Below are 25956 nucleotides of genomic sequence, written 5' to 3'. Positions count from 1 at the left end.
CCAAACTTTGGGGTAGAGCGTCCATGCCCGAGGATAGGCTGGTGACCCAGCCTGACCTTGATAGGCTTAGAAAGTGGGTGGATAAAAACCTGATGACATTCAGTACAGAAAAATGCAAGGTACTCCACCTTGGGGGGAAAAAAAATCCACATCACACTTATAGGTTCAGCAGTGCTATGCTCACTAGCATCACGGCCGAAAGGGACTTGGGGTCATGATCGACCACAAAATGAACATGAGCCACCAATGCGATGTTGCAGCTGGTAAAGCGAACAAAACTCTGCCTTGCATCCATAGATGCATCTCAAGCAAATCTCAGGATGTCATCCTCCCACTGTACTCAGCCTTGGTGAGGCCGCAGCTGGAGTAGTGCATCCAGTTCTGGGCTCCACAATTCAAGAAGGATGTGGAGAAGCTCAAGAGAGTCCAGAGGAGAGCCACGCGCATGGTCAGAGGGCAAGAGAATAGGCCTTATGAAGACAGGCTGATAGCCATGGGACTCTTCAGCCTGGAGAAGCACAGCCTGAGGGGGGGTCCTGGTGGCTGTCTATAAGTATATAAAGGGTGTACAGCAGGACCTGGGGGAGTGCCTCTTCACCAGAGCGCCCCAAAGGATGACAAGATCAAACAGTCACAAACGCCTCCAAGACCGTTTTAGGCTGGACATAAGGAAAAACTTCTTCACTGTCTGAGCCCCCAAGGTGTGGAATAGACTCTCTCCAAAGGTGGTGCAAGCACCTACTCTGGACACTTTTAAGAAATGTTTGGATGCTTATCTTGCTGGGATCCTTTCACCCTAGCTGACTTCCTGCCCCTGGGGCAGGGGGCTGAACTCGATGATCTTGTGAGGTCCCTTCCAGCCCTAATGTCTATGAAATTCTATGAAACACCCTTTATTGGAAGAAACAGATGTTACTTTGACCCAGCTCCGCAGCATCTGTATAGATCGGATGCATCAGCAGGGCTTCTGGGCGCTTTTATCTAAAGCTGATTCAATCAGCTATTAGATTAAAGCGCCAGAAAAGCTCCCTTAAAGTGCCCAGTCTATACAGAGGTTGGGCGAGCCAGGTCCAACTAATGCAATGCTTCTTCTGGGCACGTGCTGGGCTCGGCGTCAGAGCACACCAAGTTTAAAGTAAAGTACTGTATCCCCCTACTCCCTCTTCCCTCTTTTTTTTTTTAACATCTCCAAGCAGCCTAAATGCTGGAGGCTGCAAGTGAGAGAGGAACAGGGGAAAAATTCTGGTCAAATCTTGTTCACTCTCCCTCTCAGCACCCGCTCCCTGCCGCCACGTGACACAGGCCTACTCGTGCTTTGGGAACCCACGACAAACATCTACAAGCCCCCCCTAAAAAGCGACAGCACTGAGCATACAACAACAGACTGTTTGGGACAAATGCAGAAGTGGACAGGAAACAGTGGCAGTCTCAGGTTGGAAACAAGGGGGCGTGAGGCAGGGCACACGGGCGGCCCCTGAATTTGCTGAGGGCGCTGGTGGGCACTGCGCAGTGCAGCTCTGCCGAGGAATGAGGAGGCAGCCCCACGCACGAGATCAGTACAACTGGCCTGAAGTATTTGAACGATACATAAAATCAGTGGCGAAGCCAGCATGATAACACACACTTGAACATAGGCCAGGGTCTACAAACTGATGGCCATAATCCCCAGGTTCGATATGAACACAGCAGTAACAACACTCCTCTCCTCTCCCACCTGGAAGCCCCAAGGCCCCCGGGGGCGGGGCGGGGCGGGGCGGGGTGCAGCGCGCTCCGCCCCTGGCCCGAGCATATAGCGCTGGCGGCGGGCATGAGGCGGCTGTGGCGGCTGCAGGGTGAGTGGGGCCGGGGCCGGGGCCGGGGCCGGGGCCGGGGCCGGGGCCGGGGCCTCGGCCTCCCGGGGGCCGGGGCCGGGGCCTCGGTCTCCCGCTTCCCGCGTGGCAGGGCTGGCGGGGAGCGGCGCGGGCGCTGCTGGAGACCGGCTCGGCCCAGCGCCCACGTGGCTGGGCAGCTCTCGGGGCGGTTCAGGCGGAGCCGGGCTCCAGCCCGCTGCCTCTGGCCTGCTCCGGGCGCTCCTGTGCCCTCGGCTGGGGACACTCCTGGGCTGGTCGGGGAGGACGCAGCCGGGGATGCTCCTGCTCGGAGCAGGGGTGGGACTGGCCGAGCTGCTGGGGTCCTGGAGAGGCCTTTGCTGGGGGGATGGGCTCCCCCAGAGCTCCTTGTTGGATCTTGAGGGGACTGAAGGGTCCTGTCCTTGAGCTGCAGACCTTGCAGGACTTCCCACAAGGCAGAGCAGGCTGCAGGCCAGGCCTTCTCCTCTTCACTTAAAAGGGCCTGGCACTTGCCCTCTGAGCAGGCTGCAGCGTGGTTGAGGTTGTGGTGCTCTCGGCTCCTGGTGTGAGCGTCCGTTTTCTTGAGGTGGCTCTGAGGTGATGCTTGGGCACCTGTGCTGAACCGAGTAAGAGAACTGCCTGCCAGCTGTCATCTGGTACAGCGCTTCCTCCTTTCCTGTGGGTCTCCAGCTCTGGAAATTAATGGGGGGGTTTTGGGGTGTTCCCCCTCGGTTTCCTTTATATAATGCTTCCCCCATTGTAGCCAAAGCAATAGGACAGCCTCATGATTTTGAGTCTGCTTTCCCCAAAACCTGGGTTCTAGCATGGGCAAGAGTAGCTTTGCTCATGTTGCAAAAGCAAGGCCCAACACAGACACAAGGCATGGGTGAACCGGGTGGCCATCCAGGGCCTGAAGAGAAAAGGGGCCTGAAAAATGGTAACTTATTTGTTTATGAGTATCATCATTATCTCTGAAGGGGGGCTCGATTCACTGAAAGTTTGCCTGGGACCTAAGTACAGTGCTGTGCAAGAGGCAAGGATTTTTTTAGGACAATATCTTTTATTGGACCAGTGATGTAGTTGGGATAGCATTAGACAAGTTTTTGAATGCAAGATGTTCTTTCTTCATGTTGGCATGACGTGTAAGAGATGCTTTCATGACTCCTACATTGTAATCCTTTTTGTGCTGCCTTGTTGTGACCTCAAGGAAGTCCAGGGTTATGTCCTGCCTCTCTCTCAAAAAGAGTGAATATTGCCTATCTTTGAAAGCTGAGGCATAATCAAGATGGAAGGCACTTGATCCTAGTATTAGAATCACCAAATATTTCCTCATAATCACAGAGGTGACTCCTTGTCTGGTTTGGATTTGTAGTTTAATTACCCAAGTAGCCAGTGCCTGCCGAAAACCTATAGATCTGTTAAACACCAGTCAAATAAAGAAACATAGGAAGGAGGAGTATATGCATTGGTGTCTTAATTTTAGTTTCAGTACTTCCTCTTTAAGCTACCAGTGTAGTAGGGTATCTGTTAGCCAAGGCATGGTACTTTAAATTCCTAGCCAAATATACTTTTCTTTGAAAACATTTTCTTTTGTTTCCATTAGTTTGTCAACTCCTCAATGAATATCTAAGAGTTGGTATGGAAGATGGCATATATTTCATTTTTAGCTTGCTGAGTGTTCATAATTGGCTCCACTGTGGAGAGGGACCTGTTTCTTCATAGTGACTTCTGTCATTTGGAGACATAATTTTTATTCATTGATTTCTTCCTCTACATGTGTCCTAGATCAAAATTGCAAAATACTGAGTGGACTGTAGTGACGTTTTAATTGTAGGATAATTTAAGTTCAACTTAATCTTATATAGTAGAGTGTCATTTTAATCATGAAAACAGGTAGATTTTGGGTTCCTAGTTTTTGAATGCAAAAAAGTGTTTTGTTTTGTTTTTTGTTTTTGTTAAGTAGAGATCCTGGTTCTCAGGCTATTAGCACAGATTTGTATCTATAACCCAAGAACTCCGCAAGAGATGCGGTACGTCTCCTCGAGCAGAATCTTTTTATTTGCAGTATGAATTTCTTTCCCCCTTGCTTCTTGCTTATCTGACTAGCTTGTCCCCCTGAATGCTTCAGATTTAAATAGTTTGCTCAGAACTGAGGAGGATTTTCAATCTTGTAAATATCTCCCCTTTACTTGAAAACATGCTGAAAAATAATGTAAGGAAGAAAGATTTGTCACTCTCTAGTATTTAAAAAAAGATGTTGGATGTTCAGTAGCATCAGCGGCTGGAAACTTTTTGAATTCCTAACAAGCTGGTTAGTCCCAAACAAATTAGTCTTTTTTCATGAAATAACCTTTGCACTAACATGGAGACTTGTGTTGCATGAGTGTTTTATTTGAAAACTTTGCCCCTTGAAGGCTGTTTATTGTGCTAGCTTCTTTCTTGAGAGGCAGAGGAGAGGGAAAGCCTGACTTTCACTTTACAAAAAGTTGCTGAACACAAGGCTTCCTTTAAAGAGAACTCCATTGGGAACATAAGACAAGCACAATTGCTTCCAGGTATTTTCTTTTGTTTTTTTTCAGCAGTCCTTGGAATGGATACTGTTGTTTACCTAAAGAATTTATATGGACCCTAATATCGCATCTGAGCTGCTTATGATCTTTAGTGTAGTTCTCCTACTCCATCTCTTCCTCATGAAGTCAAGAAGTACTATGTCCCTCTTTTTTTAAAGAGGGAAAGAAAGACTAGGTGACTTGCCCAGGGTCACTTGGTAAGGGCAAAAAAGGGCAGTCGAAGTCTAGCCTGACCTTCATTTCTCTTCCCTTCTTTTCTTAATTTTTTTTTTAATCAATAAAAAGGGGTGGGGCATGAACAGAAGTTGAAGTGTATATTAATGTATGAAAGCAATTAATACATTATGAAAGTAATTAATCTGGCATATGTGACATTGGTGATTCTTGTAGCCATCATTTGGATGCATTGTTTTTTTTCTCCTTTTTTTTTTTTTTCCCCTACATAGGTATATGCATCTTGATACCTTATGTGACTGTGTGGATTTCTCATTCCTTAGTAACCAGTTAGCAAGTGAGAAACATGAGGACAAATCCTGTTATTCAAGCTGCTATTGACCTTACAGCTGGAGCTGCAGGTAATATCTCTGGAGATAATGTCGTATTTTGCAAAGCTTTTGAGTTTGATGTGAAAGAGTCTGCTATCTGAAATGAGCACAGTATAGGGACAGCAATCTAACTTGTCACTAGCATTTTTACTTTCTGAAAGCCTGTTATAAAGTCACATCCTTTATGGTTGAAGAAGGAAGTTGAGGTGAAGCAGCTGACCTGGGCCGTCTCCCCTTCCCACCCCTCCCATCACTATTGCTCTTCTCCAGTGAAACACATGCTGGAAAGTAAATATGTAATCTCCCTTTCAGGGTAATTATCTTCTAGGTATAGCTTTGCATGTTTCCTAGGGTTTAGTTTGTATGCTCACATGACTTGTGACTGGCATTTTGAAACTCAAGTTTTTGCAATGCAGGCAAACAGTGTGCAGGAAGGCAGTCATGATAATGCTGTCGCAGAATTCTCTTTGGATAGCCTCTTGCCCCTTTCAGTCAGAGTTATCTTAAACAATATCCAAAGAATGTATCTGTGGAAATTGGGGAAACTTAATGGTTGGCAGTTCATTTATGTCATTCAAAGTACCTTCTTACTTGTTATGCTGCTCCACTGCCAGGTCTGTACTACTGGCATAGCTGTCCAGTAAGTCGCATGATGCTTTTTTTTTTTTAAAGCACTCTTAAAGATATCTATAATGGTAAAACCCTAATCTAGATGAGCTTTAGCCAGGTAAAGCAACTTCTTTGTTAGAAAAGTATTTATCCTTCAGAGAAGGGGCTTAACTGTTCACAGATTCACAGAAGTTTAGGACTGGAAGGGACCTCATGAGATCGTTGGGTCCAGCCCCCCTGCTCTGTTCACACATACACACTTGTGCATTTAGGATGAGTTGTGCAGACTGCAAAAGTCCTCTATATCAGGAAAAAAATGGATGGATTTAATGCTGTCCTTCTATACAAGAATGACTTTTATCCCAAAAAGAGAGGCAGAAGAACTCCTTTTGCCAGTATAAATGCTGCTCCTATTCTGTTATATAGACATTAAAGATTCTACTGTAGACTAGCCCTTAACTGCAAATAAAATTTATCATTGAGACTCAATTTATTCAGAATCCATTTATAAAATCAAATTATTTTTTATTTCACTAACTGAACAAACATTTCCACACACAAGCTTGTGTACTTGGGTTGATTTTCCCCCCCCCCTTAATTATTTAAACTAGTTTTCTTTTAGCTGCTTTTGCTTTCACTGGTACCAGATATTGTACAGATTAGCAGCATGACTTGCAATGGATAGGTGAGTGGTTTGGCCAATTTATTAAATAATTGACTCTGATGGTTGTTCTTTGTTGTTGTTTTTTTTTCCTAATGCCAAAAAACGCTGGATAGCAAAGAAACATGAAATGAAATTAATTTCCTTTTGAGTTGTATGTTACAAAAGAAGGGTAGTAAAAAACAACCCGCATATTAGATGCCATAACTGAAACTAGATAACTTTCAATTTTTTGCATATAGGGCATATAATTTAGCCTGTTTTAAATTTTTGCTTTGTCTTTGTGCCATGGGTCTAACAGTACTAGGCTTGAGAATTTCACAAGGTGCCTGCTACTCAGTATTTCATATCGAGACGGCAGTGTGAAAATTGTTAGGCAGAGAGGTGTGCAAGCTCTGCAGAGGGATGCTTGTTTCGTGTTGGCTTCTGTCCAGTCAATTACTTACTTCAGTGCCTCCACACATTGCTTCCTTTGGCTGCTGAAATGAAGAGGAGCCTTCTGTCTCTTGTTTATCCCATTGCTGAGCTAGTATTCTACCCCCTTGTTTAGGGGGTCTTCCTTGCCATAGTTTGACAAGGACAGATCCTGAAGTTATTCTTTCACAAAGTGAACATTGTGATTCTTCTTAGCTTCTCTTTGCCAAACAAATAAGGAGAAGTGGAGAATGATGAGTCTTGTCCGCCCTCCTTTCTTTTTCCCTCACCCCTTGCCATACATAGCTTGGGAAAACTTGTATAGACTGTAGAGGTACAAGATCTCTTTAGCTTCAGACTTGGGAACAGGACACTCCTGACTTGCATTCAGAAAGCTAACTTGGCTACCAGGATGACTAGAAACCTTGCCTTAATTTAAAAGGACTGTCAATATTGATGGCATATGTTCCCTTCTTACCTCTCCCCTGCCCGAACTACTTACAACTACCAATACACCTACTGTTCAGGGAAGTCTGTTTCCTGGCAGTATATAGGAAAGTGGGTTTAAAGGTACATAACAGCTATGTATTAAGCATCCTGTTCTGGTTGTAACTCTGGTATTCCTTTAAGTAGACTAAAGGAGCCAAAAGCTTGAAACAATTGAATAAAAATATTGAAATGCCCTTGGTTGTTTTCACTTTGATCGTATTCCTTTATCCTGAAAGGTTGCTCTTAATCTTTCCCCCTCTTCTATCATTCCTTACAGGTCTTCTTTTATCTCTTTCTCCACCCCCCAGCCCCCTTGCTAGAAACTCATCGTACTAGCCAAGCTCTCTCTTACTTTTAATGTTGCTACCTGTTGCTTGCTACAGCTGGGTTTCTGCCCTCCAGCAGAAACTGGTTGTGCCGCAAAGAGGATTAGCAAGCTGAAAGGCCAAGTGAGATTGGGGGGGCCTCTGGGCTTAGGGCCTGCATGTAGGATGCCTACCACAGATTTGGGAATTTGAAGCCCCAGACCTGAGTCTGGGAGGTAGGATACTTGCTAGTGGTAGCACCACACAGACTTTGAATGATTTGAACTCTGCTCAGTTGAAATTTGGAACTTTTAATTTGACCTGGAAACAATTATATATTACCTGCTTTATCAATAAAATAAGAACTAGCAAACTAATAAGCATGAGAAATTAGAGACTCAAATACCCTCACTCTGGTATTTATACCTAGTTCTCCTATCTTTTCCAGGAGTCTCTTCCTTAAAAAGTCACTCACCCTTAGCTGTCCATTCTTTCGCCTCAGGTTATTTGAGCCCCTCTTAACTCTTTTACCTTTCTCTCTCTCTCTCTCTCTTCTTTTTAAAAAAAAAAAAAAAAACTTTTTTGGGTGTTTTCTTTCAGCCACTGTTAACCAGGCTATTTCAGGTTCTGTTCTTTGCTCCATTTCCCAAACTTCTGGTTTCTGCTGGGCCCAGTCTGGAATTAGTCTTAGGAAGGTGCTAACAGCCACCTGAGGCATTCAAGCCTCTTGTTCTAGCTCCCTCAGCTGAAGTTCACATGACTGTCCAAGCCAGCAGTAGCTTTTCTCATTCAGCCCTTCCATCAGGAGGGCAAGAAGCCCTGATTCCAAGTTGGGTTTGCTCAGTAGCCAGCAAATCCAACAAAGCCATTTGGTCTAGGATAAAAATGGCTATATAGTTGGAGCTAAGATGGGGAATTCTCCTGAAAGGTCCGTCTTGTCTAGCAACACAGACCAGCCCTATCAAGTGCAGCAGTTATAGGAAACGCTTCAGCAAAGAAGTGTGTAGGGGTTTTTTTGTTTTGTTGTTTGTTTGTTGGTTTGTTTGTTTTTTTTTTCCTCTGAGTGCACACCCAGGCTCTTTTATTTTACTCCTTATCAAACCCCTCTTCCCTTTCTATCCAAAAAGTAACCTCATGATAACCAGATATTTATGATAACCACATGTGCACAATTGGTTTCTTTAGAAATATGTATTTTTCAGAGTTAAACTTGTCCTCCTATATTTTAAAAAATGGTATGTGAAAATCTCCAGCAGAAAAGAATAATATAGCCTGAACACACAACACTATGTGGTTTTTTTTTTTTGCAGGGGGTGGGCAACTTCATGGCCAGCTCACCTGCCTTGGGCAGTCTTCCCTGTCTCCCCTGCACAACTTGGTTGTTAACTTGATTTATTAAGTGGGAGGCTGCCCATTCCTTGCCCTGATGCCAAGGGGCACTATCTGCAGCTCCAAACCTGCTTTACACCTTGGCCCATGCCTCACAGATGGCATCCAAATTATGATTACTTCCCCCAGCCTGAGGCCAGGGCAAACTAAGTCCATAATTGAGCTCCATTTGCTCTCTCTCGCTCTGCTTCCCTCTCACAAGGGGCCTCTTGCATACTTGCGCATCCTGGGCCACGCTCCACTGCCCTAGCTCCTCTTGAGCAACCCCTTGTGGGCTTTCAGGCTTAGCTACTCTGTCCCTAGTACCACCATGCAGCAGCTTCAGCTCCTACAACTTTCCCTACTCTGTGGCATAGCCTTAGACCAACACTGGGCTGCATTTGCCCCAACTTCCTCACTGGCCAACTCTAGACCCTGTCCCACCCTGGGGTCTCCTCATTATACTTGCAACTAGCTACTCACGGGACTGGCCTTCAGGCTTATTCCCAGTTTGACCCTACTGTGAGGGGCCTCACACCATGGTTACTAACTTCCCCCTCTGGGGCCTCCAGGATCTTGCAACCCTGCTGGGCTCTGGTGCCTACAAATGAGCATACCTGGACCCACTATTCCCACGGATCTCATGATTACCCAGCAGATAGTGGGGGATGGGGTTCAGGTGCCTCTACCCACCTTTCACCAGGGAGGTTAGCGATCCTGGCATTTAGTTGAGACTGCCCCACCGCAGGCAGTCCCACCAGGCCTCTTTGCCCTGGCAGGGTGCAGTTTTAGGTCATGTCCAGGACCGAAGGAGCCTCCATGCCATCCCTGTAGTTCCTGCCCTTGCCTCCAGGATGTTCCTGAGCCATAGCTCAGCCAACTGATGTTTCTGTCATGGCCACTGGCAGCAAACTGCTGCCTCCCTCTTATAAACTGGGTCCGAAACTGGCTTCCCTAATGCGGCACCTGCCAGCTAGCTGCCTGCCTCAACCCTTAAAATGGTAAACAGCTGAAGGTGCACTGCCACTGCTTGTAGTATCCTAACTGTTTTCAGTCTCCTATAGATAACCTAATTGACTTTGCTCTCATGGAAAAATACCGTTTGCTTTGCACTGTGATGACTTAAGACAGTGGTGTGAAGCATTTGACAGATTGACCTTGCAGCACAGTTTAGCAACATTGCTCAATGTTATCTTTTATATTTTCCCTTTTATATAATTATCTGGAGACTAAGTACAATATACAGGGTAAACTATATACTATCTCCATTCTACTTTGAGACAAAAGACCTTCTGTCATCCACTTGACATGTTATTATAACTTTCTAAACATTTTCTAGTAGCATTCGAATGTCCATTTAAGAGGAAATGGTTATCTGCTTAAGTATGTAGTTATTTTTCTTGTATCTGGCCCTGTAGTTCTTGAGTGTTTGGGGGTTTTTTGTTTGTTTTTAATGTATCATGGCAGTTGCATAAAATCTCATTAATTCAAACCTTTCAGGAATAAAGAAATACACATTTTTGGTTGGTTTTAGGACCGCAAGTGACTAAAGGCATGACTTGGTATAATGCTATAGGTGTCTAAAGTGAACTTAACTGCTAGGCTTTGGAGAATAATCCAGTTTCTCTCCCTCATAAACCAAAAAACTCTAGTGGTACCTCCATTTGGGACAGCAGAGTTCACTAGGTGCCTACACTTGGGCTTCTGAGCACGCTTAGAAGTGACAGTTTGATCACCTGGTTGCTTTGCTCCTACTCAACCTTTTTCTGGTCCCTTTTTGTCCTGAGAAGATGCCAAAGTCTTTGTGATGTGACCTGTTGAACCTTCTCTGAGTATGCCTGCCTTACACCAAACACATTACGCTCCACTCATAAGAAGTGGTAGTGCTACTGCCTGCCTTTTGTTTAATATCTGTAGGTTAGAGTGGTCTCCAAGAAAGTTGGAAGATTGACATCTAAGTCTGCCTCGGCCTGACCCAAATCCATATTTTTCATATGTTGTCCTAACCACCGTGCTTCAGGCCAGCTGATGGTACCCTTCACCCTTCCTGTTGAACTTGAGCCACTGGCAGCAAAGAATACAAGAGTTGTTTTGCTTTCCTTTTTTCCTGATAGGATTGGTGTTAACTCAAGCAAGGGGCTTATGGTGCTCCCCTGGCCTGGGGTTGGGGGGTGAGGAAGAGAGCCTGAACAGAAATGTCATGGCAGCAGGGACCAGAACCCAGAAGGTTCTTCTTCCTGAGGACTATTGAAACCATGAAGCTACAGTGAGGCCCCTTCTTGTATATCAGCCCAACTTCAAAAGGAAAGGTAGAGAGCTGTGCTGCTTTGACTGTTCTACAGCCTGGTGGCTGAGACACTCCTTGCTGTGTGGGAGAGGTGTATGTTTGAATAGCTTCAGGCTGGGAAAGGCCTAGAGCCCATCATGCAGGAAGTGGGAGACAAAAGTGCCTGTTAAGGTTGGCACCAAAGCTCTGGACAGGGTTGAGAACCTGGGCAAACCCCCATGCTACTGCTTCCTATTGGCTAGCTTTTGGTGGATGTTCTTGGGTCGCTGCTAACAAGCAGTTCCTCTTGCCATACTTTATGTGGAGTGCTTGGGTACCTAAACTGGTTAAATTAAGTCATCCTCAAGAGGTACCCAAGTCTTTCCCACTGACTGTCTATGGAGCCTAATCGCATGCAGCGGGTCAAATTAGATTTCTCTCTAGGGCTAAGCTGCCTAGATTTTTAGGCATCTACATGTAGGCAGTGGAGACCAAACTCTATCTAACTTATTTGATACTTGTTTGTTTTATTGTAATCTGTTCCTAAATGTTGTCATTTTTTTACTTCTGTGACTTTCTTCAGTAGTATTCTGAGAATTAAATTCACTGGTATAGTGAAAAATGTGTCTGTCTTATGCCAGCAGTGAATTTGTCCCCTCTTGCATATTTCATGACTTTTTTTTTCCTCAACAGGTTTATTTCACACTTGCCTTCAGTAGACTATTTGTCCATGCGATTCATTAAAGTGCTGTTGAATCTTGACATTTTCCTCAGGTGGGACAGCATGTGTGGTGACAGGCCAGCCCTTTGACACAGCTAAGGTTAAGATGCAGACATTTCCCGGCATGTATAAAGGACTCGTCGACTGTTTTGTGAAGACCTATAAACAAGTGGGATTTCGAGGCTTCTATAAGGGAACCACACCAGCACTTGTAGCCAATATAGCAGAAAACTCTGTTCTATTCATGTGCTATGGCTTTTGCCAACAAATTGTGAGGTTTCTTGCTGGTCTAGACAGGAAAACAGAGCTGAGGTTAGTAACTGCATCTCATTCCTCCAATGTATTGCACAATTAAGTCAACAGTAATTATTAATGTTACCTGATTTTTATTTTTTTTTTAAATGAAGTTGTTGCACTGTATACTATGTTGTGGCTGAGTAAGTGCTAACTCTATAGCACATTTTATCTAGCTGCCTGTAGTGTATTTCATAAGAGCAGTTTGCTTGTCAGCACAGTGTCTATGAGAATAGTATCCAGAGTGGTTTTTAAAAACAAAAAAACCAGCCAAATCAGACTAGCAGATCTGTTGAGAGTTTGGTAAGCACAGTAGAGAGTAAGGATTTTCAGTCTTAAGTATTTCTAAATGTATCTAGCTCTCATTGTCATTGGGGGGGAAAGTATCTTTAAATTGCAGTCCTAAAACATGCATAGCTTTAGCACATAAAGATTTAATTGTGCTTTGTGCTGCAGGTAAGTTAGGGCCAGGGGTGTTTTGAATTCTGAACTTCATAGAAAATTAGGGTTGGAAGGGACCTCAGGAGGCCATCTAGTTTAGGCCCCTGCTCAGACAGGAACATCCCCAACTGTCTCATCCCAGCTAAGGTTTTGTCTGGTTGGGTCTTAAAAACCTCAAAGGATGGAGATTCCATAGCCTCTCTGGGTAACCTGTGTCAGTGTTTTACTACCCTCTGAGGTTTTTTCCTGAACTTGAGACTGTTGCTCCTGTTCTGTCATCTGCCACCACTGAGAGCAGTCCAGCTCCATACTTCTTAGAACTCCCCTTCAGGTAGTTGAAGGCTGCTATTAAATCCTAGATTCTTCTTCTCCAGATGTAAATAAGCCCATTTCCTTCAGTCTCTCGTGAGTCATGTGCCCCAGCCCACTAACCATTTTCACTGCTCTCTGTGGATTCTCCAATTTGTCTACATCACTTCTGTAGGGGGGGCACTAAAACAGGCCACAGATGTGGCCTCAGCAGTGCCGAATACAGGGGAATAATCACTTCCCTTGATCTGCTGGGAACACTCCTCCTAGTGCATCCCAGTATGCTCTTAGCAGTCTTCACAACAACTGAGCCTGTTGTCCACTGTAACCCCCACGTGCAACAGAGCTGCTGCTGCTTAGCCAGTCAGTCCCCAGCTTGTACTGGTGCACAGGATTCTTCTGACCCAGGTGCTGCTGGACTTTGTACTTGTCCTTATTGAACTTCATGAGACCTTCTTTTGATCCAGTCCTCCTGATTTTAGTCTAGGTCTCTCTTAATCCTAGCCCTACCTTCAAACATATCTACTGCTCCCCCCAGCTTAGTGTCATTTGCAGACTTGCTGAGGGTGTACTCCATCCCATCTTTCAGATCCCAACTTTACCAGCACTCTTAAAAGACAAGCAAATTGTCCATTTTCTTCCACATGTGCCTTCTGCTTGGATGTCCAAAATACAGTGCATGTGAATATTTGGACTAAGGCCAGTAGAGAGAGTCTCTATTGGCAGCATACCTGAAAGCATTAACAGAAACACCCCTGTACCCTGGGTTGAGTGCCTTGGATTCTTTTAAGCAAACAGCCAATGAAACTTGCTGAGAGGTGGGAGGGGGGCTTGTCTACTTGAAGGGTGTGTGGGGTTTTTTGTTGTTGTTGCGTTTTGGTTTGGTTTGGGGGTTTTGTTGTTTTGTTTTTTTTGTTTTGTTTTTGTTTTTGGGGTGTTTTGGACAAGTGAAGCTAAACCTGCACTAGTCTCTGGTGCCAAGGTATTGCAGCAATGCAGTTAGCTTTGTTTCAGACTCTTGATGAATAATTTCAAACTATTCAGTGCGTTGAATGTCACTTTTTGACCCCATATGCATCCCATGCACTGAATAGGTTTTAAAATTTTTCGTCGAAGTCTGAAACAAAGCTAACTGCATTGGTGCAATACCTCTGCACCAGAGACTAGTGCAGATTTAGCTACACTGGTCCAACCCCGCCTTCTCTCCAAAAAAAAAAATCACAACCCCCAACAAAACCAAAAAACAAAACCCAAAAACCCCCACACACACTTCAAGTAAACAAACTCCTCCCACCTCTCAGCAAGCTTCATTTGGCTGTTTGCTTAAAAGAATCCAAGGCACTGAACTCAGGGAGCCCCAGGTGTATCTGCTTGCAGCCTCCTGGCTGCCTGCCACAGCTGGTCTGGGCTCTGGGCAGGTGTTTGCCATCCACCATGGAGCCCAGGTTGCTCTCAACAGGGAGGATGCTAGCAGCTGTATGGGGGGGGGTCTGCAGAGCCCTGGTCCAGGTCATTGCCAGCAGCAGGTGCAAAGACACCTCAGGAAAGATGGTAGGGAAGGGTTAGACCCTTGTGGCTCCTCTGCCATCCTCCGTGAAGCACATGTGCCAAACAAAATGTCTTCACGTGTCATGCTGGCATGCATGCTGCTGTTGCCAGCCCTGATCCATGACTATCTGAACGGGCCAGTCATATGTTGCACTTCAAAACAATGAATGTACAAAGATAGACCCTATAGCTTTTAGATTTTTGCCACACTCCTATGTCATTGTGCCTTGTTTACTGACTATTATCTGAATGCTGGTCTGAAAACAAAGTTGCTAACTTCTTGTGGGCTCTCTTGGATCCTCACTAAATTACTTTTAGCAGTTCACAAACACCAATTTATCTTCACATGCTCATGGGAGGTGCGGAACATCTTAGTTTTGTTTTTCCAGGGGGGCGTGGGGAGGGAGAGAGCTAGGGCGCACATTTATCCAGGTCAGAAGTATTTGCTAACCTTTTGGTGTCCAATTTATGAGATGCCTGGGACTTGTTTGGTTTTAGGACTTAATGTTGCCACACCTGAGAACAGGGGTGTATGTTTTATAGGGTATTCTTAATGATTGGTATACAAGGGTTTGTTGTGCTTTTGGGGATTCCTTAGCTAAATGACCGGCTGCAAATGCTGAGGCCAGGACACAATGGCTGAGGAGACCCTTTCTGGTCCTACGTTCTTCAGCACTTCACACATTCAGAGCACTGCTCCTGCTGACTCCAGTTGTGGCTGGAGTATTCAGTGCTTCTGTAAAGCAGACAATGGGGTATCAGGTCAAGCATCCAGGATACAAGGAAGTGTGGTTTTAAGAGCCTTGACTAGCATCGCACAAGAACTCGGTAGTAGTGGGGATAGTACCTTAGCAGCTAAAATAGAATCCTGCTCCCTGTCGCCACAGGGCTACCCTTTTCTTATCCCACAGTCACCTGCCTCATTCACTACACACACTCCAGCTTTCTCAACAGAAGAGACCAGGGTCACCCCTACAATAGATCATCCCAATTTGCACCCCCAAAGCAGATTCATTCTGTGCACTTGATGAGCCAGCAGCCATATGAAGGGAAAGGGGAGGAGTGTAATGATGTAAATAGGCTGCATCATAATGTAAAGGCGCTAGGGAGATGAATTGAAGTTGCCCTGGGAACTAACTCTGGGGTGCTTGACTTTACAACCAAACCAGTATTCTTCTAACACAGGGGGCGGGGAGGTGTTGCTCAACCCTAAACACCATGTCATCCAGTCTGTGTAGAGCTCAAGGGGTTGTGGCTTTATGAGCTATAATCGGGCGCATAGGATAGGACCAGTCCAAATCCCAGCACATGGGGCTAGGGGACCCCTCTTCTAACTGCTTCTGTTTGTGTGTAAACAAAAGCAGTTTTGGAAAAAACAAGCAGCAGAAAAGCACCACGGAGTAATTCTGGCTGGCTGGTATCCACTTGGTTTATCGGCAGGGGATCTGCTGTGTAGACTTTTTGCCACTTTAACCTGTATAGCTGTAGGTTGTGACCTCTCAGGCTGATCCATGCAGATGGGGGATGAGACTTATTGGCCATGGTCTTTGTGAGCCTTTGTGTACTCTGGGCTATAGAGAGAAGTATGCTCTAGTGGGTGACTCTTGCCCACTTGCCTACCCCCAGACCTAACCCGTTGTATTCCATCCACCCCAGTATGTTCCCGGTCCAGTTGTCTGTCTTGTCCCAGGCTCATAGTGCCAGCCTCCCCTCAGATTCCACTAAACAGACAGAGACAGTTATCTCTCGGCTTCCTGTCCTCCCCTGCCCTAGACTCCTCATGCAGTCTGTCATCTCCTCAGTTCCTTATGCTAGTCTCTTCCCCCCTCCCCCCCCCGGTTCCTCATACTAGTGTCTTTCTTTACCTGGTTGCTAAAGAACTGTGACTGGTTAGATAAAGGCTTGGGCTTGTGATGCTGTTATTAGTTAATGAAACTATACAGTATTTAAGTTCTGCTTTATTCACCTATATAGGCTGTGCTTTTGTTTAATGATAAGGGCCTGTTTCTTTGTGTCTGAACTTACATGGAGATGGAGAAAGCTGGGTTTTTAATTATTTCCCTATTTTAATTCTAGCCTTTTTGCCCTTCAGGGTATTATGGTTAAGGCACAAAGTTTCAAAAGCCAGTGGTACTCAAGGGAGCACTGAATGATGTGGTTAGTATCATATCTGGCTGACTTTTGACACCTGCCTTCCCCCCACTTTGCTTCTCAAAAGACCAAATATACCCATTTTACAGGTGGGTCAGCTGGGGGCAGCATGACTCCACAGAGTAAAGGTCCAAACTCCTGCAATCTGGAGCCATCCGAGAACAACTAAAACCTCTCTGCCATCATGCTGTAATGTGTATTAGGGCTGTCAACCTCATCTGGCCCAATGGCTGGTATGGGGCCAACCCAAAGGGCAGATGAATGGCATGAGGCCAACCCTATGGGCCAGATACAGCACACTTAAAACTTGCTTCATGGGTCTGGCCTGGGACATGTGGCACACAGCACCAACTCTGGCTGGTCCAGGACCCATATTGCATGTGGCACCTGCCCCAGAGCTGCTGGTATTGCATGTGTTGCATTGTCTCAGAGCAGCTGGGGCAGGTGCTGTGCATGTTGCATGTTCTGGACTAGCTGGTGCAGATACCATGTTCAGCATGTGTCCCATAAAAACTCCCAGGTGGAGCCAGTCCAGTGCACACTGTGCAATTGTATGGATCAGGCCCAGGGCAGCACTGGGGGCCAGGTAGTGGGGCTCCACATGCCAGATCTGGCCCAGGGGATGTACCTCTTGACACCCCTACTGTAAGTGATTCTTCTTTCATTTTTGTCTTTTTCTGTTTTGCTTTATTAAAGCTTTTGGGAAACTGGCACTTATGCAATAGGCTGTATGGGAAAGGAGGATGAATGCTTAGATGCCTTCTGTAATTTGTCTTTTTTCAGTGATCTTCAGAATGCAGCTGCTGGCTCTTTTGCTTCTGCATTTGCCACTTTGGTTCTTTGTCCCACAGAACTAGTGAAGTGTCGATTGCAGACCATGCATGAATTGCAGCTATCTGGGAAGATAACACAAGGACACAAGTAAGTGTAATCTGTTGCCATCATACATCTACTTTTGACATTCCATCCCTGATTTAACAAGTGTGTTGGCTAGTATTGGCTGCTGACTGCACAAAAGATGGATTACTTTCTATGAAGGTGTAGTCCTGCATTGAAGTCAGCTTCATTACCAAGTGTCTGGCCCTGCTTCCCATCAAGGTGAATGGTAAACCTGTGCAACTGACCTGAGCCAGCAACTCCTGGGTTCTGATTTTAGCCTTGTACAAGACATGCAGCCTGTTTAGCTTTGTGTTGGTTTTATTCCCTTTATGTAAAAAGTAGTAGGGATGGAGTGTTGTTGTAGCCATGGTAGTAGTCCAGGCAATGTTGAAGAAAGTTGTTGGTTTTTGTTTTTTTTTTAATATGGTATTTTTTATTGAGCCAGCTATATAGCAGGGAGAGCTGTTGCACAACCTTTTAGGGCAACTACACAGTTGGTCCAATAAAAGATATAGTAAAACAGAGGTACTACTTAAAGTACTTGCAAACAGTCTTTTAGCATTCTACCTGTTAACGCTAAGTGTCACTAATTTTTTTTTTTTTCTTTCAAACTCTATTAGTACAGTCTGGTCTGTAGTGAAAGGTGTTCTTCAAAAAGATGGTCCCCTTGGGTTTTACCGTGGTCTGTCCAGCACTTTACTTCGGGAACTCCCAGGCTATTTTGTCTTTTTTGGAGGATATGAGCTGAGTCGGACATTTTTTGCATCGGGGAGATCAAAAAATGAGCTAGGTATGTTCCAGCTCACAGGTTGGTGAAAAGGTCATTCTCCAACGGATTTGGCATATTATGATTTCATATATGGAAAAAAAAAAATCTCTTCTGAAGTATTAATGCACATTTTGGATGTTCAAGTAATATATAAATAAGCTATGCTATGAGAACATTATTAAGGTTGAAAGTTAATGCACATATACAAGGAAGTGTCAGAACTTCATTTTCCTGTCCCCTGCTAAGTAAGGACTTGGCAACAGTAGTTTGCTTTGCCATGATGCAGAGCTTGAGTTTTAATCACCTGACCTCTGGTCTCTGCTGTACATAATTTTTTTTTTTTTATAAAATATAATCCCAGAAGCAAATGTGTACTTGCACTTGAGAGAGTGATCACCTAACAATGGAATCTTGCTCCATACATGTGTCTTTGCTGTTATATTCAGAATCAGAACTGCTGGCTTGAATGCTTATAGCTGTTAGTTACATTGGCTCTGATTTTTGGATTGTACTTTTTTGTCCTGGATATACTTTTGACAGAATTGACATTTCTGTCTACTTTGTATATCTCTGTATATATTGGCAGAACTAGACTTCTGTATTCTAGGTTGAGGTTTTTGGTGGCTTCACTTAATTTTAAGTAATTAAAATTTAGAACTACAGTGTTAGGAAAGCATACATATGCATCTTCAATGCCAAATTTCTAGCTAAGTAGTTCAGGAAATAAGTACACCTCCAAATGTGCAGAAACTGGAAACTTTAGAATTAACTCACAACAGTTAATTCTTTATATCTAAAATACAGATCAAAACTACCAGCAAGAAGCTATTTTTTCTATGATGCACAACATTCTATGCATTCCTGCTGTTCACATACCTGCAAAATAACTTGCTTCCTTTTTTTTAGGTCCTATTCCTTTAATGATAAGTGGTGGCTTTGGAGGCATCTGCTTATGGATTGCTGTGTACCCTATAGACTGTGTCAAATCTAGAATTCAGGTTCTTTCCATGGCTGGAAAACAGGCGGGTTTCATGGGAACATTTTCAAATGTTTTGAGAAATGAAGGTAGGTGTATGTGTATATAACAATCTGCAGAATTATGGGTCAAAACCACTTTCATTGGAGTACAGTAGATACAGGAGTAATCTGGGTAGTCTGCAGCCTGCTCAGTTCAGTGGATTGCTAAATTAAGAACAAGTAGCTTGGCTCCTTTTTATTTCAAAAAGCACAGCTCATCAACTCTGGCACAGCTGATCAAAGAAGTAGTACCCTTTGAAATAAGCTACTATCAATGGCTAAAATGCCACTGTTCTTTACTGAAGCTCTATATACCCCTCATTTTTAAGAGGATGAAGGAAATAACTTGATCCTGTGGAATATCCAGGTTCTATTGTGCTGCAGTAGCTACATTTTACAGGGGGAATTTAAGCTCTGCCTTTCCCTCGGACTACCTGGTCCTGGGAAACAAAATTACTTGCCTATCTTTGTAAAGACAGTGAAGGGAGAACATTGGGCAAAAGTGCTAGTAAAAGAAAGATCTTGAGCCTAAATGTTGGTCTCTACTGCCTCCTAGTCTTGCCTCTTTGTTCTGAAGGCAGTCTTTTAGTCCATCCACTTTTAAAATGGTGAGAATTTAATCCATTTTACTGTCTTTAACTAATAACTTGTAATGTTTTAATTTGGAATAAGACTCAAGCTCCTAAGAAAGGAGTAGATTATTAAATTGCCTTATTGATCAGTCCTTGAAGTTGTCATTTAGAAAGAGGTTTGATAGCAGCCAACGTGGGGAGAAAGGAGCTCTTCCCCTGACTGCTAACACATCTAGCATCCAGTAACTACTTTGGCTTCAGCTCCCCTGTGAAAATCCCACTTTATAGCTAGGGACCTACCTAATTCTCAGTGGCTGCCCCTTGACTTTTTTTTTTTTTTTTTGCAGTCCAAGCACAGCACCAGCTGCCATTTTAGCATACCTCTGGCTGAGTGGCCCCAGAAGTCTCAACCCTCCCTATATATTAACAGATGATTGTCAGTCTTGGGAGGGGTAGGACTCCTGGGCCCCCTTACCCAACCAAAGGGGTTGCACTCTCTACTACAACTATTTGGCCCCTCATCGGGTACTCCAGCAAAACTCATTGCCTCTCGTCTCATCCTTGATGGTGTTGGACAAGAGAAGCTGTCATCTTCTCTCTCTTTCCCCTACCCAACCAGATTTGCTCCTGTGATTGGGGGTGTGGGGAAGATGAGTCTGGCTGAGAAGGGAACCTCAACTTCCCTGCTTATGGAGAGGTACCTCAAGATTCCCTGGAGTGCCTCTCTCTCTCTCTAAGCAGGAAAAATGAGCAAGTACTTCAGGGTGTTGAGGGGCCTGAAGCCCCCAGAACACCAACCCAAGATGGATTGAGAGTACAAGCAGCTTGGGCTACCTGTACTCTTCCACCATGGAACAAATATACATCTTCTGTAATAAAACAGTAAAGTCTGTTATTTAATGCCTTTTGTCATGCCACTGATTTGTTCCTTTTGTCACCCTACAAACAGTAGCAATATCTGTTTGCTCACAATTGTTATGGTGGCACAAATGAGGTGTCAGGCAATGTCTGTTTCCACCCTTAAATTTTTGGCCTCAGAAATGCTGTCAGCTGGTTCAATTTGCCTCCTGTTTACTCTAAACAGGACCAATAAGTAAGGCTTCTCTTTCCTTGTGGGAGGTAAGCTTGTGCAAAATATTCTGAATCAGTACTTTTAAACATTGAACATCCATATCATTAATTGGTTCATACTTTTGTTTCCCAGGAGTACTTGCTTTGTATTCTGGACTAAAGCCTACCATGCTTCGTGCATTCCCAGCCAATGGTGCATTATTCCTTGCCTATGAGTACAGCCGGAAGATAATGATGAAACAGATTGATGCCTACTGAAGCCTTCCAGCAGATCTAGATCCACCTTTTAAGAGAACTATAGGTCACCTTGGGGTTTGACTGCACACAACAAAAATCAGGTGACCTTATTTTTAAGAAACCTGCTTTTTATTGAAGATTTTAAACTTTACTTTTTTTTAAAAATTTTTTCTAGACTAGATACTCTTTTTCCCTAAGTCTGATCCACAGGACTGGCTGGGGCTGGGTAGAGGAGGTTGAAAGCTGGAAATTTGTATTCTTGTTCCACCAATTAATACTGCTCAAGAGACTTTAAGATGCATACTGCCCTTGATGACCTTTGTACTCAGCATAAGGTGCTGCAGTTGTTTCTAGTTGAACCTACTGTTCCCATTTTATATCTGAATCTCTAGTGGTAGAGCAGGAAGTCAGTCAGGATTTCCTTTTTTTCTCCAGTATTGGTAATGCAGTGTTTACTAATGCCCTGTAACTTTGAGAAAATAGTAGTATTCCCCACATTCCCACTGAGGCTGAAGGTACTGGCATTGTACACTTAAGTCTTAAAACTATTTATGGACTCCTGGCACTAATAGGCTACTATAATATTATAAATGCACAAAGGAAGAGGTATACATCAGTTTCCTGAAGAACTGAACCTTTAAGGATTGTGTACTTGTTTTTTTTTCTCCATTACTGTATGAAACAAGCACATTGTTATCCACAGAATTGCATGGCAATAGTGTTAACAGACCAAAATCAGGGTATAGTGCTTCCTGCTGTGACTTAATCTTATTCCTGTTTTCATATCAACTTGGGAGGCGCTACCCCAGAATTAAGCATAAGATGGAGTGGACAAGCAGGACACATGCCTTAAGAGCTGGCTAAGTGGAGGGGTACCAAGGACAAGGAAGGGATATCTTACCTTACCAGCTTACACTGGCACAAGATATTCTGGGAATCAGTCTTTTGTAAAACTTCAGTGGAATTATTGCTGCCGAGGTGGAGAATTGACCTCAATTATTTCACTACTGAAATCAGCCCTTTTGCTGCTAAAGCTCAAGTTGAGAAGGCAAAAAAAGGATGGTTCCTTCCTAGTTGCAGTGAATTCCATTACTGTTCTAGAGAACTACAATTTCCAGAATTCCCTGCATTCCATGACACTGCTTAGCTTGCAGTGTCATGGGTCCCTGAACATTGCCTGGAAGAAGGAAAGGAATGGTAAGAGGCTAACCTGTGAGAACAGATATATAATTTTAGCTTGGCACCAGGTTGGGTTAGATTTATTTCACCCTGAACTATGAGCTTCTTGCTAAAGAGAAAAGCAAGTTACTAGCTGGGTCAGACACTACAGTTAGCTACTAGATTAGGTCAGAGGTGTTAAACTCATCTGGCTTGACTGGCCAGAAGGGTAGTGTTGGGGTGACCTGTAGGCTGGTTCTGGCTTATGGACCCCCTCCCATTCTCTTCCCCAGCATACCTGATCCAGCAGATACTCCAGCTGATCTGGGACCTATATTGCACTCACTGCCTCTGTAGTCCTAGACCCACACTGCCTGCAAGTGCTGTGAACAGCACGGGGCCTGGAGCAGCTGCCATGTGGCAACTGGACTGTATATGGCACCTGTTCCTGGCTCAGTGCCTAAACAGCATGTGACCCAGACCAGCTGAAGCAGTGACTGGATCAGAAGAGACCAATGCTTTGCTTGAGGCTTGGGATATCATCTTCCCTTCAACATACTATAACCATCATGCTGTTACAAGAGGTTGCAAAAGAAGTTGTCAGTAGTCAGATTACATTTTGCTTTTTGGATGGAATAACTAACTGGCTTCAGTATGCCAGAATAAAAATCACTTCAACTATGAGAGTACAGTGATCAGGAATGGGAGACCATGGCTTCAGCTTTTACTCCCCAGTTTAGCACAGGCATTCAAACCAGCTTCTCATTTAACTATTCCCTCTAGAAGTCATTAACTCCCTGACCATGCAAAGAGTGCATGTACTAGGTGGAACAGCATCCTCAGACTATGTAAAACACAATTTATTCCAACTGCCTGTATTGCATGGCGGCAAAACAGTTTACCTTTTGGGTGGAAGACTCAGTTTAAAAGCCTCCTATTCAAAGGTGTGCATTACAGCTATGCTGGTATAATAAAATATTTTTGTTTACATAAGTCCTTAGATCAGCTAGATACTTGAAAAAATTGTTCTTTACAAGCCTTTGGGCACAAAACACCTTTCTTCAGGTACAGGCCAGATAGAGACCTACTAGTTGTGTGAATCTAGTCTTTGGCAGCAGAAACTAAAGCAAAATAGTTCAGTATTTGATCACTTGGAGCTATAGGTACAGAAAGAGCCATTTTAGCAAATATTTAAAATGAAAACATGCCTAGCTCTCAGTATAACAGTAGTAGTAGTTTGCTGGTACTTTCCAGCTGAAGATCATTAGCTTCCTTGCTGTACTTCTCCCAGTAGTATGTAAAACTACAAAAAAGGCTTAGTATCTCAGAGGTTTTTTTGCTCTGTTTGTTTTTAAAAACAGAGCATGCTAGTGTCTCCAATTTCCACAAGCCAAGCAGCTACAAGATGATCAAACTGAGCCAGGAAGACTAGGTTGCTTCTTCTTACCCATCTCTTCCATAAGGAATTAATTCCCTATAAGCTCAGGTGTCTGTCACTGTATGTAGTCTGGCCACTTACCCCACAAGTAAGAAAAATGTTGAGAGAACATCAAGTAGTGGCCTCCTTTATAGGAACACTAAAGGATTCTTTGTTAGTGCTAGTTCTGGCTTTAATTAGCCTTTAGAGGACAGCAGAAGGCTTCCATAAGACAGGGATTCCTGGTAGGAATAAAACAACCTTAAAAATTTAGAGCTAGTTTTGGTTTCCTTTGTGACTTGCATCCCTTAGAATTAGGGTTGTTTTTTTTTTTTTTTAAAAAAGCTCTGCAGGCATGGGAAGGTGGCCAGCTCCTGTAGGCTTGAACTACCTCCTATTCTAGGGGTGGAAAAAGTGTAGCCTATAGGCCACACCTATCCTGCCAGGCAATCCCATCCAGCCTGCAGGACCCATATGCAAGCCCTGGCTATTGCTGCCCCTCTGCAAGCTGGCACCTCCACACAGGGGGTATAGTTCTGGTTGCCAAGCACTTGTCCCCCCTCCCCAACCTGACCCATGCCAGCCCCAAGCTAGCAGGCACTAGAGAAAAGCTTCTGCCTGGCAGAGCTTTTGCTGGTGCCCTTGTACCTGTTCAGCCCACTCTACCTGCATTTCCAAGCTTGCAGGCAAGGGCCCCAATATACCAGAGTAAGACTATTTTGAGCTATAATGCAAATCACCTCTAGATATACTATGCAAGTGAGTCAGGAGAGACTTTTTTAAATCAAAGTTAAAAGTTAGAGTAGGTATAGTTGTTTAGTACAAGATGTTTTTCTTCCCCAGTTTCAAACTCCCTCCTCAAAAGGAGTGCTTCCAGGTCTGGGGTGGGAGGTCCCCATGCAAAGATGTTTCAACTTATTTCATAGACGTTAGGGCTGGAAGGGACCTCAGGAGGTCATAGGATCCCAGCAAGATAAGCATCCAATTTACTCTTGAAGGTGTTCAATGTAGGTGCTTGAACCACCTCCGCTGGCAGACTGTTCCAGACTTTGGGGGCTCGGACAGTAAAGAAATTCTTCCTTATGTCCAGCCTGAAACGGTCTTGCAGGAGTTTGTGACCGTTCGACCTTGTCATCCCTTGGGGCATTCTGATGAACAAACATTCCCCCAGATCCTGGTGGTCACCCCTGATAAAAACTTACAGGTGGCCATCAGATCACCCCTGAGCCTGCGCTTTTCCAGGCTAAAGAGTCCCATGGCTCTCAGCCTGTCATCGTAAGATCTGTTTTCCTGACCTCTGATCATGCACATGGCTCTCCTCTGGACTCTCTCAAGCTTCTCCACATCCTTTTTGAAGCGTGGAGCCCAAAACTGGACGCAGTACTCCAGCTGCGGCCTCACCAAGGTCGAGTACAAGGGGAGAATGACGTCCCGGGATTTGCTCGAGAAGCATCTGTGGATGCAAGCTAGTGTTTTGGTTGCTTTACAAGCCGCAGCATCGCATTGGAGGCTCATGTTCATCTTGTGGTCAATGATGACCCCCAAGTCTTTCTTCTGTAGTGCTATCCAATGTAGCACTGCTGAGCCTATAAGGATGCTGCATCCTTATAGGCTTATTTCTTTCACAAGTGTACCAAAATCTTTTGTAGATACTGTACTAGAGTCTCAAAGAATGCAAGTTTTGATACCTCTTCAAAAAAAAGTGGGGTAAATGAAGTTGGTAATGGCAAGTGACACTTGTTTAGGAGTTAAAAATTGAAATGCTGCTGCATAATGGGATATACTTCTAAATGAAAATTTAAGAGTTTAAACTGCTAGAAGAGTAGGTAAGAATTATTCCAACAACTTAAACTGATCTTTTTAGGAGGGACAGAGTGAAAGACAAGTAGGACTCATTATAAAGGAAAAAGCAAGCTGAAAAAAACCCAAAAAACCCCCCAGAACTAGTATTTGTACAAATACCATAGCTACTTTAAGTTATACCTATGATCAAGTCTGTGGGCATCTAAACAGGAAAGCCTACAAGTGTTACTGAATGCTCATTTGTCTAGTGAAATTTAAGTGTTTTATGAAGTCGATAGAATCTCTGAACAGTCGCACAAAAGCCTAATTAAGTGACCACATATTCAATGACTATTAGTAGGAGACTTACTATTTTCCTGTTATTCCAAAGAGGTATAATTCATGGAGTAGCCAGGCTCTTTAACTCTTAAAAAAAAGTTTAAAAAAAAAAGAGACACAACAAACATATGCACAAAACACCCCAAACAAACATGCATTAAAAATGCTTGCAAACTAATTGCACAATCTTTAAAT

At 44.1% G+C, this 25956-nt stretch overlaps 1 protein-coding gene across 1 annotated transcript; it reads left to right on the top strand.

Moving 5' to 3' along the window:
• Positions 1 to 1712: 1712 nt before the first annotated feature.
• Positions 1713 to 23911, top strand: SLC25A15 (solute carrier family 25 member 15). The gene is made up of 7 exons (XM_090026970.1): positions 1713 to 1832; positions 4846 to 4974; positions 11831 to 12089; positions 17304 to 17441; positions 18020 to 18189; positions 19075 to 19233; positions 20962 to 23911. The coding sequence occupies exons 2-7, from the start codon at positions 4920 to 4922 to the stop codon at positions 21084 to 21086; spliced, it is 906 nt and encodes a 301-aa protein (XP_089883096.1). The 5' UTR covers positions 1713 to 1832; positions 4846 to 4919; the 3' UTR covers positions 21087 to 23911.
• Positions 23912 to 25956: the final 2045 nt, after the last annotated feature.

Source organism: Crocodylus siamensis, chromosome 1, assembly GCF_052110815.1.
Source record: "Crocodylus siamensis isolate JL-2025a chromosome 1, ASM5211081v1, whole genome shotgun sequence".
In the NCBI taxonomy this organism is placed as follows: Eukaryota; Metazoa; Chordata; order Crocodylia; family Crocodylidae; genus Crocodylus; species Crocodylus siamensis.
Note: the sequence above shows the minus strand (reverse complement) of the source record. Positions and strands in the feature narration are given on the sequence as shown.